The sequence below is a fragment of the Artemia sp. Qi Xiang Cuo genome, chromosome 6, assembly GCF_049724085.1.
Source record: "Artemia sp. Qi Xiang Cuo chromosome 6, ASM4972408v1, whole genome shotgun sequence".
In the NCBI taxonomy this organism is placed as follows: Eukaryota; Metazoa; Arthropoda; class Branchiopoda; order Anostraca; family Artemiidae; genus Artemia; species Artemia sp. Qi Xiang Cuo.
The window spans coordinates 2,427,109-2,446,876 of NC_142799.1; the positions used below are offsets into that span (position 1 = coordinate 2,427,109).

Sequence of the window (19,768 nt, forward strand, 5' to 3'; positions counted from 1 at the left end):
GGATATTAACTTGAAATTCTTATAGCCACTACTATTGCTGCCACTGCAGCTTTGAACACTTACGACTAAGACTACTTGCAACTGTGGCAATTTGCAGCCACTTCTGTTTTCAACTAGTGGCGATTGCAACTACTTCCAACCGCAATTGCTGCTATATATAATAGAAAAAAAAGAAGCAAACATATGAGATTATAAAATGGGTATATACATAAGGGCAAAACGGGGAGTGGCAAGATTAAAAACAACGACAAAGTTGTCGAAGATAAAAATACCTTTAATTGAGATTATCCCTGAACTCTGTAGCTTGGCTTTTTTCGAAATATGTAAAGTGGTACAATGGAAAAAGGCAAAAAGGGAAAATGGTGAATTCTCGTCAAGGCCTCATCCAGGGCGGGGGGGGGACTGAGGAGGAGTAGGCGGTTCCAACCCCCCCTGAAATGTTTGTCCGACTCGTTAAAACGTAACAAAATAAATATAAACAAATTTCTAATGCTTTTTTAAAGTTTTTTTGCCCCCCCCTCCCGAAAAAAAGTTTGAATCCGTTCTTGATTCTCGTGCTTTTAATTGTAGTGGGTGGATTACGCTACATCGCTTTCTTTTGCTTCTTTCTACTTTCAGTTTATTTACATGACAACTAGACACTACAGCCTCCTCTCCTTTACCAGTCTACTAATTATTATATTTAGATGATTTGGAATAGACCACGCCTCTCTCTACTTCCAAAAAACTAGCATCATGAGGATCATGAGCTAAACAAACAGTTCGTGGTAACGAACTGTACGTAAGGAGCGACCCGGCTCAATGGTAACCGAAACTCTAAAAAACGGGACTTTTATACTAATAGATACATAAAAAGAATAAGATTTTAATTCTGATTTCAAATATATAAGTTTCATTAAGTTTAATCTTACCCATCAAAAGTTACGTGCCTGAGAAAATTTGGCTGATTTTCGAAAAAAAGGGGGAAAGACCCCCTAACAGTTATAGAACCTTAATGAAAATCACACCATCATATTCAGTGTATCAGAGAACCCTACTGTAGAGGTTTAAAGCTCCTATCTACAAAAAAGTGGAATTTTGCATTTTTTGCCAGAAGAAAGATCACGGATGCGTGTTTATTTGTTTGTTTGTTTGTTTTTTGTTTTTTTTTTTTTTTCCCCGGGGTGATCGTATTGACCCAGTGGTCCTATAAAATCATGGGAGGACTCATTCAAACGGAAATTAAAAGTTCTAGTGCCCTTTTTAAGTGACCAAAAAAAATGGAGGTCAACTAGGCCCCCTCCGACACTCATTTTTTTACCTAAGTCACCTGATCAAAATTTTGAGATAGCCATTTTGTTCAGCATGGTCGAAAATATGATAAAAATGTCTTTTAGGATGACTTGATCCCCCAAAGTCCCCAGGGGGAGGGCTGAAAGTTATGAACTTTACTCAATGTTAACATATAGTATAGACCCGGCTCAATGGTAACCGAAACTCTAGAAAACGGGTTTTTGATACCAATAGATACATCAATAGAATCAGATTTCAATGCTGATTATAAATATATAACTTTCATCAAGTTTAGTGCTACCCATCAAAGGTTACGCGCCTGAGAAAATTTGGCTGTTTTTCAAAAAAAGGGGGAAAGACCCCCTAAAAGTTATAGAGCCTTAATGAAAATCACACCATCAGATTCAGTGTATCAGAGAACCCTACTGTATAAGTTTCAAGCTCCTATATACAAAAATGTGGATTTTGCATTTTTTGCCAGAAGAAAGATCACGGATGCGTGTTTATTTGTTTTTGTTTTTTTCCCAGGGGTGATCATATTGACCAAGTGGTTCTAGAATATTGTGAGAGGGCTCTTTCGAATGAATATTAAAAGTTATGGTGTCCTTTTTAAGTGACCAAAAAAAATGGAGGGCAACTAGGCCCCCTCCCACGCTTATTTTTTTCCCAAAGTCACCTGATCAAAATTTTGAGATAGCCATTTTGTTCAACATGGTCAAAAATATGATAAATATGTCTTTTAGGATGACTTAATCCCCCGAAGTGTCCTGGGGGAGGGCTAAAAGTAATTAACTTTACCAAATTTTAACATATAGTTTTGGTTATTGGGAAGTATACAGAAGTTTTCAGGAGGGTTTTTTTCTGGTTGTGGGAGGGGGATGGGTCGGGGGTTATGTTGGAGCATCTGTCCATGAAGTCATGGGGGAAGGGAAATTGCCATGAAGGGGGCGCCGGACTTGCCAGCATTATTTATTGGTTATTGGGAAGTATACAGACATTTTCAGGAAGGATTTTTTTCTGGAGGGGGGATAAAGGAGGGGGTTACTCTGGAGAATCTTTCCGTGGAGGATGCTTCTTTGGGGTAAGGGACATTTCTATGAAGGGGACGCCGGATTTCCAAGCATTATTTAAAAAACGATCAGAAATTAAAGATAAAAAAACAAGTTTTTTCAACTGAAAGTAAGAAGCAACATTAGAACTTATAACGAACAGAAATTATAACGTATGTGAGGGGGTTTTCCGCCAAGTCAATACCTCGCTCTTTACGCTACAGTTTTTTTTAGTGCTTTCAAAAGAGCTATCTATTCTAATTAAATGGCCTTTGTGATTCAGGGGTTTTTTAATAAAATTTTTTTTTAACTTTTAACTTAAAGAGCGTGGCATTGACTAAGGTGAGAACCCCCTCATATACGTAATAACACATACTTAATAAAAAAAAAACAATAAAAAAAAAGCGATATGGCTCAATAGTAATCGAAACTTTTAAAAACGGAATTCTGATGTCAATAAATGTATCAAAAGAATGTGTTTATAATGCTGATTCTAAATATATAAATTTTATTAAGTTTAGTATTACTCATCAAAGGCTACGAGCCTGAGAAAACTTACCCGATTTTTTAAAGAGGGGGAAACATCCTCTACAAGTAGAAGAATTTTAATGAAAATCACACCGTCAGATTCAGCATATCAGAAAACCCTATTACATAGGTTTCAAGCTCATATCTGCAAAAATCTGCAACTTTGTATTTTTTGCCAGAAGAAAAATATACGAATATAGAAGTTAGTTACATAAGTTAATTTGTAAATTACGTCATAACCAAATTTAGAGACATCCATTTACCACAAGAAAAGTAAAATTTTTATGAAAATTTTGTTTACTTATTCAATGATGGTGAGCCAAAATAAAAGCTGCATTAACTAAAAAACGATCAGAAATTAAATAAAAAAAAACAAGTTTTTAAACTGAAAGTAAGGAGCGACATTAAAACTTAAAACGAACACAAATTATTCCGTATATGAAAGGGGCTGTCCCCTCCTCAACGCCTCGCTCTTTACACTAAAGTTTGACTCTGTCACAGAGTTTTATTTTCAAAACAATAAAAAACTTTAGCGTAAAGAGTGAGGCGTTGAGGAGGGAACAGCCCCTTTCACATACGGAATAATTTCTGTTCGTTTTAAGTTTTAAGGTCGCTCCTTACTTTCAGTTTAAAAAACTTGTTTTTTTTTATTTAATTTCCTTCTAAAACGTGTGTAAAAACACTCTCCATGCTTGAGTAAATAGGCCAACATCAATAAAACTTCTTGTTTTTTTGTGTGTTTTTTTCTGTTCGGCAGCGGCAAAAGAGCTTCTCAAAAATAGAATCAGTGTGAGTGAAAAGTGAGTTCTAATTTTTTCTTTAACAATAGTGAATACTATTTGCATGGATAGGTACTTAAATCCACATTCATTAACCGAGAGAAACATTGTCATATTTTTCAGTTTTAATAAAAAAATTAGCCCAGAGCTGTGTTTTGACGTAAAATCGGATAAAGGACGGAAAAACTGTTCTAACTTTTTTTTAACCGTTTCAAATTGACATTCGATAACCTTAGCTACTTAACGTGCCTCTGCAAAACAAGGCTAATCAGTCGTAATTATTTATAATTAACGAGTTAAAAAAATAATATTCCAATTCTTATTGTGTGAACAATTTATAAGTCTGAGTAATTCGGGGAACATTTCAGGTTTGGGATTAAAGCACTATTTTAATGCACAAGACCTTAGGCACAATTACCTTACTTAGGCAAACTATTCTTGTGCTCCAAGGGAAATCAATTGTGTGGCTGGTAAGGTACACTTTTAACGGAGGCGGGTCACAACAACTTTCTTAGTCTCCCTCAGTTCATAGATATATCCTTTGTTATTGTCATTTTTGAAAAATGTATATCCCTTTTCTCTAAGAAAAATACCTTGTTATTTTATACCTGTGAACAAAAACATTAAAGCGATTTAAACATTATTACTTTACTTTTTACTTTACTTCCCTTTATTAATAAACACAATTATAACACTTCACAATTTACAATTGCTGCACTAATGAAAAAACCCAAGTTTTTGCTGGCGTGCAGTAAAACGGCTAACCATTTAAAAAACACACGAACAAACAACAACTAAATAAACTAAAAAATGGGGGAAAAAAGTAAACAAAAAACCTTCACATCATCAATTCCAAATTAACTTCTACCTCCTGACCTCCCTACCCCAGGACCTTATACACCTTATAAAATAAGTATACCTTCAATCAACTCGTTCAAAAACTCTAAAAGATCCTCGGCTTCAAAGTCATCAACTGGATTCATTCTAAACTTGTTTTGCCGGTCGTAGACAACAACTTTAACGTCTTCAGTCGCATCTTCCAGTCCCACATATTTTAGTTCTTCGGCAAATTCCTCTTCGTTGCTGATTGCGAACTTGAATGGGTGCTCTGCAGTGAATTCCCTGGCTACTTTTACAATTTTTTTCCGAACAAACTCTGTGTCTGAAAAGGACGTATTAAAAGGTCTGTATGTAAGACTTAAGTTACGCTTTGACATAAAGTGGTAATAATATAAAGTTAAATGACAAAACGATAGTGACACGCAGATCCTGACCAGATTGTCTGATTAAAAGAAAAATCCGTGAGGTCTTCCTTTGAAAAACCATCCATTAAAGCTTTAACAAACTGTGAAGTTCAGCTGCTAACTTGAACAGAAAGTTCTTATTCATTCTATAAGGGACGTTACCAGTAAGAATAACACATTTCTAAACTCATATGAATCAAAAGAGAATTAAAAATTAATAACTGATCAAACAATTCGTGGTAACAAACTGTAAGTAAGGAACACTGTATAAAGATAACATAACAGTAAGTTCACCGCAGATGATTTCTGGCTCTTCATTCTCGGTGCGGACTAACAGCTCCTCCCACTTACTCTTTCATTAGCGGGTTAGTAATGTTAGTATGTGTTTATCAGTCACTGAAAAATGGTTCGGAACTTTATTATTCGTAATTGCGACATTTCGTAGTGGAGAGGGATCCACGAAGTGGCGGGAGTATTTGAAATTTGCCACAAAATTGTTTACCACAAAGGGGCAATCTAACAGTTTTAGCATAGATTATCTATTAGGTTTCATAATAGTCTGTGGTTTTAAATAGTAATATTGTGCCATGGAGCATCAAAGCTTTTTCTAATTATTATTTTTTTTCTATTGGTAAGGAAAAAGTTTCCTTTAATTTCCGTTTATTTTATTTTCCTTTTAATTTCCTTTAATTTTCGTTTAATTTTTCCTCGTTTATGCTATTTTTGGGCCATAGAAATGCCGTTCGAAATTTGGTAGAGGATCTTTGTTTTTCTTCTAATAACTGGCGGAATAGATGTGATGGTTTATCACTTTATTTTTTCACGTCGTAATATTTATTTTCTCAGATTGTAGTTCGTGTGTGACTTGAAAAAGGCTAATTACCTGTTTTGACGGAGAGCCGAGATAAGAGCTAGTTTCGGTGTATACGAAAGTTTTTGTATGAAATTCTTAGACCTTTCCTGAACTTTAAAGAATAAAAACCTCTGTTTGAAAATCTTTGCACTTTGTGAATTTAGATAGCGATAAGGGTTCCTGATTGAGACCAATTTTAGAACTTGGGTTCTAATAATTGGTGGCTCTAGTAAAAGTTGCCACAATAGCCTTAGCCAAGAAAATACCAAACGTCTGTTAAGAAGTGTTTTTCGTAAAATTCTTAGTGAGTTTTCAGAAAATTGAAGGACATCACACATTTTAGTGGCAGATCCAAATTTTACGGGGCCTAGAAAATTACACGTTTACATATTACACGTTCAGTTGGTATTCAGTTCCACGTTTACACGTTCAGTTGGTATTCAGACTTCGTTGTGTTAACATCATAGTTTTTTTGGATATAACCTTACTCAAGCTGTGAAATTTCCCTGTGGACTTTCATTTTGGATTTATTTTTATAAGCGGATTACCGTTTTGCAAGCTATTTCAAATTCCCCTGGACAGTAAATTGTAGTTGAATATCTATGCAATAACTGAATGATGGGTGCTAATAACTAGTTTAGACATGAACTTATTTATTACTTAAATGGATGAATGTGGTATATATTGAATATATTTATGATTATGATAGAGCGTGTCCATTCAGCGCTGCTAAATTTTGTGCAGTCAACTTTTCATGAAGGAGTGGACAATGAAATTATTGCCAAACATGCGGCTGACTTTTTTGGTGAAAAGTCTATTATGATAGCTAAAACTGACCTATGGCCTCGAGTTTTCGTGGGCGAACGTGTGCCTCAACGGCAAGGTGATCTAGCTAATTACCGTCACATAAAGGATATAATTGAGACCTTTCAGAAATGCGAGTCTGATGATTTTATTTTGCATACTTACGTGATTATTTTGCCTACCAAGGTTCCTGTCATTCCAGCCGTTGCATATTCAAGCCTCGCATCAAGGCTTCTAAAACATTGACTCCGAACTCAAGCAAATCCGTGAGAAAATTATGTCTTATGATCTAAATTTTCCTCCTCTTAGTGACCCCATGCCCCAGCCAATCGCTGATAATCATGCCATTATTGTCATTTCAAAAGTTCCATCTCACCTTAACAATCCTGTAAAACGCCGTGAAGTGATTGACCTTATACCTGGTCATGAATGTATTCATAGCATAAAGCCCTCCGGCGATAAATTGGTGGTACGGATTGATCAGATTGCTGCTAAGGACTTTTGCGATTCTGTTCCCTCTGTAATGAGCAACTGTGACGTCAAATTAAATAAAACAAAATATATCGGTATTGTGAAAGGTTTATCAAATGCCCTTGACGTGGGCATGTTAATTGGCTGTGGCAATATTAAGGATGCAAAACGATTTGGCAATTCCTTTACTGCTAAAGTGGTTTTTGAAAATGCAATTGCTCTTGCTAATGCACTGAAGCTTGGCGTGAAAGTTGGTTATGAGATTTTCCGTGTTCATGAGTTCTAGCGTCCACCGAGGTGCTGCTATAATTACCTGAAGGGCTCTTGTAATAACCCTAAACGTTACTCCCGTTGTGCAGAAGAACATGAATCGTCGCGCGATTCTCCGTGCCAGGCTACCCCTAAATGTGCTAATTGTCATGGCAATCATGTTTCATTTTCTCTAAAGTGCCGAATCCTTCGTAATGCTGCAGCTAAACGTTCTAGTCAGCTAAGAAAATGACTATTAAAATCGAATTTTCTATATGCTCATTCAACATTAACGGAACGAAGGATAACGATGAATCTTTGAACCAGAAACTATCTAATTTCGACATTTTGTTTCCACAAGAACATCTTTTGCCTTTGGTGAGTTTGAACTCCCTTTGCAGGAGTAAAGAACATTTGGTTTTCGCTAGAAGTGCCCGAAAAACTTCTGGGAGACCTTCAGGCGGGCTGGCCTGCATATTAAAACATAAACTACTCCCGCTATCCCCTGTGTGTTATCGTGAATGTGATTATTTCATTGCAATCCGTCTTGCTAACCTAGTTCTTATTAATATATACCTCCTTTGCGACCAAAGATCATTTTCCTCTCTAACAAAGTATACTAAAGCATGTGCATCGCTAAAGACCCTTCTTATTAGTGTTGAGAGTAATGGATTGGATTGGATTCTTTTAGGCGATATGAACTGTGATATAAACTCTACCTCAACACGAACCGATCGTTTTGGATAAAGATGCATCCCATTCATACATACATAATAGCGGTTCATTGTCTGATATTGATCACTGTGTTGTTTCTTCTGGTGTTTCCATTAGCGATATTCACATTGACCAGGATAAACGTGATTATGACCATCTGCCCCTTTTAGCCACTGTCACCATCAATACGACTCGGGCTGAACAGACCTTATGTACTAATTACAAAAAGTGGATAACCAAAAGAGACTGGAATAAAGCGGACTGGCCTCTATATCTATCAACCCTTGCTCTTCTTTTGCCTACGATTAAAGTTAAACAAAAAATCGCGAAGAAAGGAAACGAGGACAATTAACAGCCAGTGAAAAAATTGAAAAATTATGCAAATATTTCGGTCAAGACCTCCGCTTGACCGTCCTCAGTGCAGAATAAAACTGATAAAAATTTAAAAACCAAACCTTAAAATAAAAACACCAAACTAAAATTGGACGACCCTTTCCTAGTAACGGTGAAAGGGTAACTGAATAAAAAATACAAGTCTAAATGGCATTTCAGAATTTCATTTTGCGTAAAGCACTTATAAAGGCTGATCACTTTCCAGTTTGATTGTTATCGGAGACTCTCTTCGATTGCACAATATAACTTTGTGGATGTATGTAAAAACGATCAGAATTAATAATTTTGTCATAAATGGGACTTAGAAAAATTTCTCCAGTGTCTCTATTGAGAGCTACCTTTTGGTGAATGTGCTTTTTTATTTCAACTGCCTCCCTGAAAACTTGCGTGAGACCTTTAACGGGGGCAACGATAGAGGCCTCGTCAAACAAAATGAAATTGTGTGGATTCTCGTACACATGTTGCGCCAAGGCGGAATCAAAAACCTCAGGCCTTTGGCGTAACCTAATTGCCTTGTCGATTGAGGACTTGTGCTCAGATAACCTATCCCCCAATTGCTGTTGGGTTCTACCAACATAAAAACAGCCACAAGAACAAGGAATTCTATAAACACCACTACCCAGAATGGGGCTGGTTTTATCTTTACCGTTGTTAAAAAAGTTCTGTGTAATATTTGAATTTTTAAAGGCGACGCTAAGTTTATGTTTTTTAAGGATTCTTTTCAATTTGTCACTCAATTTTGGAATGTAGGGTAGAACAGTGAAAAGTTTCTTATCATCCACCAATGGGACGGTATCTGTTGGGGCTTGTGGACCTGATGCACTCCCCTCTGCCTTTTTTCGTCTTCTGTCTATAATGGTCTCTGTGTGGTCTCAGAATGGCCAGTGTGGTCTCAGAAATTATTTACGATTAAAGTTCCGTTTAATTTACTCTGTACCAGTGTTATATCCCCACATGCTCGAGTTCAGCTGAATATATATTACAGCCAGGTTGTTTCCTGCCTGAAAAAAACTGAAGAAGTGGCTGTCCCGCTTTGTCGTTTTAAGCTTAAGACTAGAGGCTCAATATGGAAATCTGACCCTGATTTAAAAATTGTAAAAAATCGTGCAAAATTGTGGCTTAGAATTTGGGTAGCGTAAGGCCGCCCTTTAAGGGGTCACCTTTTTGACAATAAACAGAAAACGAACTTGGAGTTTAAACGTTATCTTCGTAAAGTAAGGTACAATGGTGTAGAATTTCCGAAGACCTCTAGTCAGTGGAAACAAGTGATTAATGTTGCGAAATTTGATTCACCTCCTAATGCCGATCGGATCCCTAATGCCTCTTGGACTAATCATTACAATAAGATTTTTAATATTATAAATTATGCGGTTCGCTCTCAGTTTGCTAGCCTTTGTTCTTGTGCATTACCTGCGAGAATTTACCCAGGCCATGTGCCTCCGTTTCTGCTGACCGTGTTATTCGTTGTGTTAAGAATTTAAAATCTAAATCGTGTGATATTGTTTTTCACCTTCATATTGATTCGAAAGAATTCATTTATCATTTGCAGTTATTATTTCAAATTTGTCTATGTACGTCTTTGGTGCCTGATTCTTTTTTTTTTGCGGGAGTGTCACTTCGATTCTTAAACGTGGGAAAGATCCGACTAATTGCACATCATATAGAGCTATTACGGTAGCCTGTTCGCTGAGCAAAGTTTTTGAATATGTCCTGCTTCCTGATATTCTTTAAAAAGTTGATTATGTGTCCAATCAATTTGGGTTTAAACCAAATATAGGATGCCAACATGCGCATCGAATTCTTACTTCTTTTGTAATTCAAGCACAAAAAGATGGTTCTGAAGTTCATTTATGGCCGTTAGATATTTCAAAAGCTTTTGACTCGGTTTGTCACAGCCAACTATGGTATTCTCTTACCCAGCTTGGAGTGAATTCATCTGTTATGTGTCCTTCAGCTTATTGTCATTCACTCCAGTGAATTCATCTGTTATGTGTCCTTCGTTTTTAGTATGCAAATTCATATTTTCGACTTCGGTCAGGAGAGATTTTTTTGGCAATATTCCTATTCGGTCAGGACTTAGGCAGGGAGGGGTTCTGTCACCATACCTTTTTAATGCTTGTTTATACCCTGTGCTTTCTCGTATTTTTCCGTCATGTTTTACGGGTCTGTTAAATTTATCTTATATTGCTTATGCAGATGATTTATTACTCATTAGCCGCTCAAAATTCACCCTAGCTAAGTCTACTCAGTTTGTTTCTAAGCTTTTCGAAAAAAATGGCCTCGTGCTTAATTCTGAAAAACGTGAGTATTTAGTTTTCAATGCTAAAAACCCAAGTAGTGATTTGAGTTGTAGTTCTTTTTCAGTTAAGCTGGCTCCTGCGTTGCGTTGGCTCGGGATTAGTATCTGCTCTTCTATTTCAGCTACCCTTGCTAGTGCACTTGCAGATATTAAGAATAAGCTTAAAGCAGGTTATGCTAAAATTGTCCAAAATCGTGGCAGACGTTCTCGTAAGGCATTGGCTAAACTCTATTCAACGTATTTCGACCATTCCATTCTTTTTCTATCAGATTTGCGCCCATTTTTTAATACCAGTGATTTGCAGGATATTAGAGTTTTGTATTTCCGCTATTGTAAATATCTTTTGTATTTGCCTCGTTGGTATAGAAACCGTAAGATTATTCAAATATTTAATGCAACTGATATATTGACGTCATATAATAAGTTGGACTCTTAAGTTAAAAGATGAGGCCTGTAAGCGGTTGGGTCCTTTTCATTCTCTTCTGCGATTGTTCTGATTTGCATTTGTAGTTCTTTATATTGATATTGTTTTGCATGCGTTTTTGTTTTGTATGTCTTTTCTTTTTATTAATAAAAAAAACTTTTTCCACAAAATAAGTTTTTCAAAGAAAAGTAAAGAACTCCATTAAACAAAAATGAGCAAAATAATCAAATAACCTACCAAGGGTGAAACTACCACAAATCAGCATCGATAAATAAATGAAACCCAAAACGAACATGCCTTCCCAAGACCAGAACAAAATTTGCACTTTACTGAAAAAAATTTGATGTTTTTACTTGTATAACTTAAATAAATCAAATAATATTAACATTTAGATGTTAATGGGCAAATATATATCTATATTAAACTGACAATGCACATTCATTTGTATTTTTTCAGTAAAGTGCAAATTTTGTTGTGGCCTTGGGAAGGCATAGGGGTTTTGCACCCAACTCATGTTAATTTTTGCTTGTTTTAAGTTTAACTTGGTTAATTATTGCAATTTCTGTTCGTTTTTGGTTTCATTTATCTACCGATTCTGATTTGTGGTAGTTTCACGCTTTGGAGATTATTTTATTCTATTTTTTCCCATTTTTTGTCTAATGGAGTTCTTTACTTTACTTTGAAAAACTTATTTTGTGTAAAAATTTTTTTAATTAATTTCTGTTCGTTTTATATTGATATAGTCTTTTCAGGGAAAAAAAATAACATTTTAAATCTTTTCGTTTTTTAACACTTTATAGTTTGGCCTGCTATTTGTACGCTGGAGAAGAAAAAATTTCAGCAATTTTTAACAACAGCCACCCTTTAAAAAATCTGGACACAAATAGTACTGTTTAATTTAATTTCATACCTCCTCTAGTTGACCTGAAATGGAAAACTTGATACCATTCGCAAAAAAATATGTTTACTTTCTTTGATAACTTGGATACACTTACGCTATTTTGGTTGGGTTAAATTTTAAGAGTAGAAGTAGCCCCGAAAGTTTGAACATAATACACTCAGTCGTTCTTGGGATACTGCTGAGATGCCTTATTGGGAATTAAAATTAACACAGTGAATTTCTATTTAATCTTACGGAGACTTTTCGTTTTTAAACATAATGGGCAAATGGGAGGGTGGGTGTGGAAGGGGAATTAGTTGCCCTCCAATCACTTTCGACTATTAAAAAGGGCATCAACCCTTTCTAAATAGTTTCTGAGACCACACTGGCTAATCATGATAAAACAAAAAATCGCGAAGAAAGGAAGAAAACGAGGACAATTAAAAGCCAGTGAAAAAATTGAAAAATTATGCATATACTCCAGTCAAGACCTCCGTATGACCGTCCTCAGTGCAGAATAAAACTGATAAAAATATAAAAACCAAACCTTAAAATAAAAACACCAAACTAAAATTGGACGACCCTTTACTAGTAACGGTGAAAGGGTAACTGAATAAAAAACACAAGTCTAAATGGCATTTCAGAATTTAATTTTGTGTAAAGCACTTTTAAAGGCTGATCGCTTTCCAGTTTGATTGTTATCGGAGGCTCTATTCGATTGCACAATATAACTTTGTGGATGTATGTAAAAACGGTCAGAATTAATAATTTTGTCATAAATGGGACTTAGAAAAATTTCTCCAGTGTCCCTATTGAAAGCTACCTTTTGGTGAATGTGCTTTTTTATTTCAAATGCCTCCCTCAAAACCTGCATGAGACCTTTAACTGGGGCAACGATGGAGGCCTCGTCAAACAAAATCAAATGGTGTGGACTCTCGTACACATGTTGCGCCAAGGCGGAATAAAAAACCTCAGGCCTTTGGCGTAACCTCATTGCCTTGTCGATTGAGGACTTATGCTCAGATAACCTCTCCCCCAATTGCTGTTGGGTTCTATCAACATAAAAACAGCCACAAGAACAAGGAATTCTATAAACACCACTACCCAGAATGGGGCTGGTTTTATCTTTGCCGTTGTTAAAAAAGTTCTGTGTAATATTTGAATTTTTAAAGGCAACGCTAAGTTTTTGTTTTTTAAGGATTCTTTTCAATTTGTCACTCAATTTCGGAATGTAGGGTAGAACAGTGAAAAGTTTCTTATCATCCACCAATGGGATGGTATCTGTTGGGGCTTGTGGACCTGATGCACTCCCCTCTGCCTTTTTTCGTCTTCTGTCTATAATGGTCTCAAGTAATTTTATAGGGTAGCCATTGGAAAAAAGACCCAACACATCATTATCACCAAGGCTGATAAAGGAAATAAAATTGTTATCCTTGATAAAACTTCATATAATACAAAAGTTACAGATATTGTATCCGACACCCATACTTACAAGCCCATAGATTCAGACCCCACCGATAAGTTCACACGTTTAGTACGAAAGGAGCTAGGAATTTTGCAAACTGAAAGACTTATTACTCCCCAAATGTATAAATTATTTTACCCTAAAGGTTGTTCAGCTCCTAAATTTTACGGGCTCCCAAAAATCCACAAAGATGGAGTCCCTCTACGCCCAATTGTGGCTTCTTATAGCTCTCCGACTACCAGATTGGGGAACTGGTTGTCAACACTTTTTCGCCCCCTTATGCAAACGCAAACTTCATACATAAGAAATTCAGTTCACCTTGTTGAAAAATTAAAAGACATTTAAATAAAAAAAGATACAATTTTGTCCAGTTTCGATTCCATTTCTATGTATACGTCTTGCGACATTAAAAAATGTGAACTAGCTCTTCAAAGGAAATTAGAAGATAATATTGATCAAATAGACTACAAAACACTGGATATAGAAACTATCACGCGTCTCGTCGGTCTTTGCAATAGTTCCTCCTCATATTTCCGATATAATAATCAATTTTTCACCCAAGTTAGGGGTTTACCCATGGGTACAAGTCTTTCACCATTTTTGGCAACTTTTTATATGGAATTCATTGAAATCCCTGCTCTGGAAAATTTTCCGATGAAACACCGGTTCTGGGGTCGGTTTGTGGATGATGTTATTTCTGTGTGGGAGCATGAAGGTGAGTCACTTAACTCCTTTTTAACTCATCTAAACACTTTGAACTCTAACCTCCAGTTCACTTTAGAACTAGAACATAACCACAAACTTCCTTCTTAGATGTTTTAATTTTCAATAAGTATCCTGGCCTTGAATTTTCTATTTCTAGAAAGCCTACGCATAACGATAGGTATTTTCATTTTTCCTCCAACCACTCTCCCTGCATAAAAAGAGGAGTTGTTATTTCTTTAGTTGACCGTGTAATAAGAATATACTCAGAGCCTCACATAGACTCAGAATTGAACTATATTAAGGACATTTTATTTTGCAATGGATACCCTATAAAATTACTTGAGACCATTATAGATAGAAGACGAAAAAAGGCAGAGGGGAGTGCATCAGGTCCACAAGCCCCAACAGATACCGTCCCATTGGTGAATGATAAGAAACTTTTCACTGTTCTACCCTACATTCCAAAATTGAGCGACAAATTGAAAAGAATCCTTAAAAAACATAAACTTAGCGTCGCCTTTAAAAATTCAAATATAATACAGAACTTTTTTAACAACGGCAAAGATAAAACCATCCCCATTCTGGGTAGTGAAGTGTCCGCAGGAAATTTTTCGAGGGGTATTTTTAGTGACGATGGATTTGTCTGAGGGGAATCTTCTAGAGGGGGAGGGGCATTTAAACGGGGTGGACTTCACATGGATAAAAATCACTATAAGGCATTATCCTGAAGAGTGATGGATTGAGGAGGATAGCTCCTGCATATACGGAATAATTTCTGTTCGTTCATGTGTTAGTATTGCTCCTTACTTTCAGTTGAGAAACTTTTTATTAGTTTAATTCACAGTTTATATAATTATCCAGTAAGCTTATCGCAGATCATTTCTGGTCTTCATTCTCGGTGCGAACAAAAAGCTCCTTCCACTTCTTCGTGCAGTTATGGATCAGTGTTTTTGCTCAATCAATGAAAAATGGTTAGAAAGTGCATTATTCGTAATAGCGGGTTTCCACTTGTTTCCGATTGTTTCGCGTCTGACTTGTCTACCCGTGAAAAGATCTGATGCCGCTTATGTTTCTACGTTCTCTGGAGCACTCGCACCCCGGTCCGGGTTTTTATAATGGGTGAGATAGGGAATGATCACACTGGATAATTATATAAACTGTGGTTTAATTATAATGAGAGCTATCAGGCAGGGATTGTTGCCCCAGCAATCATACATGGCATTTGCGTGGTAGGGAAAAGAAGCTTTTAGTGCATTGTATTTAAGAAAAATCTAATATAATTGGTAATACATATTGATTTTTTTTTCTTAGCAACAAAACAATATATGTGTGTTTCATTGATGTGATTCTTTTTCGGTAACAATAATTCAATAATGATGGCCAATATTTGAAACCTAACTCGAATAATACTGAATGTCCTATGTTTGAACTAAGTACCCCAGTCCCCACCTTCTGTGAAAATTTTCATGAGGTCAATAGATAAGATGTCTATTCTGGAGGTAAGGTTTCCTGAAAGAAACCATTTTTTGGAATTTTCCTTATTTCGATGCATAATCATACACCTATATGTCTGTAAGAAATTTAAATGATTTGAAGCCTCGGGTAGATAAACAAAACAGAATGTTTCAAACTTTGGTGAGGGGGGTGTTGGAGGCATTTTCCTCTAGATTTTTCCCTCCCGCCCAGATTTCGACTAAGGATTTTTTTGTGCTTTCATTGAATACTACACTTTTTTGGTATTTTCATTGAGAAAAATCGAAAAATCTCCTCCCCTTTCTTGAAAAAAAGATAAATTCCTGATGCATTTTATAGTGACTCATAGCAATACTAAACAGGTACAGATAGTCTTAAGACTTTATTATGAAATTCTAGATAAAATTAATAGTTTTTTATTGAATGCTACTTTGGATTTCATTAAGCTTCCTAAAGATCAGTTGTACTTTAACAACTTTTGCATAGGCTACTGGAGGTCATAATTTAGCGAGAACCCTGTATAATCTGTTTTTTATGTTTAGACCAATGAAAACATGATACTAAAGAAAAGAGAATCTATTGTACTTTAATTTGGGCAAAATAAAAGTTACAAAATGAAAGCCCCACTGAAAGTGCAGCATTGCTCAGCAGAGCTGAAAAAAAGTAAAAAAAAAAGCTGAAATTACGTCAACGATTGCTCCCTGAGTGGTTTTCAATGGGAGGGTCAGTAGGCCAATATAGGTTGAATTATGTTAATCCACTTAACAAGGTCGTATCCAGGAGGGGTTAGAGGATTTGAACTCCTCCCCCCCCCCCGAAAAAATGTTAGTCCGACTCGTAAGAACATAACAAAAATGTTAAAAATTCGATGTGTTTTTAATTTTTTTTTATACCCCCCCCCCCCCCCGAAACAAAACTAGATTACGGTCCTGCCTCTTAATATACATTGTCCTTCTGATCCTTTCTTTGGGTAAAGCTTAAAATATAGTTTTGGGAATTATCTCAGAAGTGTAGCAATGGCAGGTAAAACCTTTAAGTCTAACTAGCAGTAATTTTTACCTCATTGTACAGCGCAGATTTTGAATTTCTCGGATTTTTAGGGAATATCCTTGTGTTTGGGAGAAATAAAAACTATTAATGAAATAAAAACTGTTCACATTTTGCCTGCCAGGAAAGCCATTGAACCTTGAAGGGGTAAGCGGGGAAAATCAATTTCAGCGAAGAAAAATAAACAAAAGGTTGAATAAGACTAAAAAAAATAAAAATATATACAATATCTGCTGCTCCCTCTTGGCATAAGGAAAACTTTTAACTTAGTCCCAATGTAGACAAATAAAATAAAAGAAAACAATTAGCTTTATGAAGTTGCTGGGTAACACCAGATGCTACTGTTGTGAAGAAGTGAAAAGAAAGGAGTCTTCAGACTTTTTTTGGGTGCCAACTTTAGTACAACTATCCCTCAAAAAAGACCCAGCAACTGAAACATCAGTTCCATGCCCTATGCACCAGCAATGGCTCTAGAAGATCTCTATCCTTTTTAATTATTCTCAGATTAATTTCCTCTCTCCTCTCCTTGAATTTCTGGATTTTTACTCTTTTTCCTTATAACTTTCCAACTATTTGTGTTGAAATCATCCTAAATATTTTAACATGTACCAAACTTCTTACGACTGGGATTTCAACTGGTTAACTTCATAAATTTCGTTGATTATTAAATGCATCCATAAGTAAATCTTTACAATCTTCAATTAATATTACTTTTCATCTTTTTGCCCATTTTCTATTTTCATCAAAAATTCATATCGTTATAGCCTCTTATTTTCATACTTTTACTTTGTTTATATTTTCTTTGGATTTGGATTCCTTTGTTTATATTTACTTTGGATTTTCACAAAGAGATTTGCAAAGAAGATCTCAAACTTATGAAATTTCTATAAAAATTTTCTGCCATCTATTAGGCTCAAATTGGTTTTTACTTTATAATTACATCAATTAATAGATTATTGGCTGTTTTTCTATTATATTTAGAGGGGCTAAGTCAAGTCAAGGAATTCGTTAGATGAGGACATTAAAAGTAGGTGTGATGTAAGTGAGTTTAAAAACTACAAAAAATGGATTATTCTTTAATTACAATTTTAATGATTTCATAGCATATATAATTGATAGAATAAAATGGTATGAAATCATTAAAATTTGTTGTTTTTTATTTTGATTAATGTTTGCTAAGGAAAGAGTTGAGTGTTAAATAACTGGTAGCAGGGTACATGATGTTGCAGTTATGTTCTATTTCGTTTTTTAAACTCCTTCTTAGGTTAATGTAATTTTTTTGTAGATTTGCTGAATTTTTCCTCCTTCATATTATCCTGTGGCATTTGGACGGGATGTGTCTATACTAAGTTTTCTGTTAATTTGTTAATCAACAAAAAAAATTACAAAAAATAAGCTATTTTATTGCAAAAATTACACTAGACAAAGAGCAAAAAAAGGAAAATATATCATATACTCGTGTATGACGACCAGTACTCTCTTCTGAGGATCAAAAATATACCAGTATGGTAATAAACTTAGTATGCTTCAAGCATACTAAGTAAGTTCAAAGTAGGTAAGTAGCTTCAAGTATACTAATTCAAGCAAACTAAGTGCAACGTACCTATTGGTGTCTCTATGAAGACACTACATATCATGACCCTACAAGACTCGTGCATATCATGTCATGGCTTATAGATTAGTGATTGACTAAGAGTTATGGACATTTACACCTAAAGTAAGAAGAACTTATCTTTCACGTACTGGCCGACACTACAAGAACTTACCTTTAACGTACTGGAAGACACTACAAGACACGTACATATGATGTCATGGCTTTTAGATTAGTGATTGACTAAGAGTTATGGACATTAACACCTAAAGTGAGAAGAACTTACCTTTCACATACTGGCTGACACTACAAGAACTTACCTTTCACGTACTGGAAGACACTACAAGACACGTACATCGTGCCATGGCTTTTAGATTAGTAATTGACTGAGAGTTATGGACATTTACACCTAAAGTGAGAAGAACTTACCTTTCACGTACTGGTAGTCATAATTAACATCATAATAAACCACAACCAAGGGCCTCCCCGTATATTTGAACCCAATATTGTGTTTACTTCGAAGGCCAACTAGAGGTGTTCCCTTTTCTTCAACAAAATTCAAGATATCCTTGTAGGTACCTACTGGCTTATGAAGCCTATAAATTTTGTTTTCATACTGTGTATGGGATATTTCTGGTTGGAACACTGCAACGGTATCAGGATTCATTTCGTAGTAAGACAATGTATTTTCATCAAAAGTATGTAAAACACGATATGTGCCTGAAATGTAAAATACAAATTCTTAGATATCAGCCTTTAAATAAGATTTCTGCTATCTATATTCAGTGGATCCATGCATCCACTTATACAATAGCAAATAAAAAGTACTTGAAAAAAAAAATGTGGAGATATAGCTTTTACTGGTATGCCTTTTACAGTACTATGTATTTGGCTTGATACCTACCAGCCGAATACCAATTTTTAAACCTTTTTTTTTTTGGGGGGGGGGCGCGGGGATGTTGATGGTGGGTGGCTTACCATTGACATACAATTTTTGGGAGCTTAAAACTAGATGGTGATATTGCTTATACAGGAATTGTGAATTCTGGATTCAAGTGCACGTGAGTTACTTTTGGATTCAAGTGCACGTTATGTCTTCTATCGTTATTTTAAGTCAAAACAATGTTTTTAGTTGGTGGTATTTGGTATATTACCCTAGCAGAGAAAGTTTGAGAACTGGAATTCCTGTCAAAAAAGTACTTCATATCAACTGGAAACGATTTACGACTGTTATTATCATTATAGGTAAATATAAGTTGATTATAAGCAATTCAGTCTTCATTTCTAACAATTTTTAACAATAAGTCACCGCAATTAAAATGAACTTCAATATGTAACAATCAAAAAGGCACTAATGTGCTCAATGTTGTAGCACTGAGTAGTATGTTTTAAATGGAGTGAGAATAGCTGGAAATTCTGTTCTTTGCTAAATGATTGGTTACTTAAAAGTAACATTTATGGGCCAAATCGATATAGTCCTAAAAAAGATGTCAATGACTACTTGACACCAAACGATGTCAAGAAATTA

General features: G+C 35.4%; 1 protein-coding gene across 1 annotated transcript in view; it reads right to left on the reverse strand.

Moving 5' to 3' along the window:
• The window catches only part of LOC148950790 (putative protein disulfide-isomerase A4), a 112,560-nt gene that overhangs the window by 3,083 nt on the left and 89,709 nt on the right, over positions 1-19,768 (reverse strand). Inside the window, exons 6-7 of the mRNA XM_089090460.1 lie at positions 18,670-18,960; positions 4,548-4,790 (exon numbers count right to left, since the gene is read on the reverse strand). Coding sequence (XP_088946586.1) covers positions 4,548-4,790; positions 18,670-18,960 — 534 coding nt within the window. The remainder of the gene's footprint in view (positions 1-4,547; positions 4,791-18,669; positions 18,961-19,768) is intronic.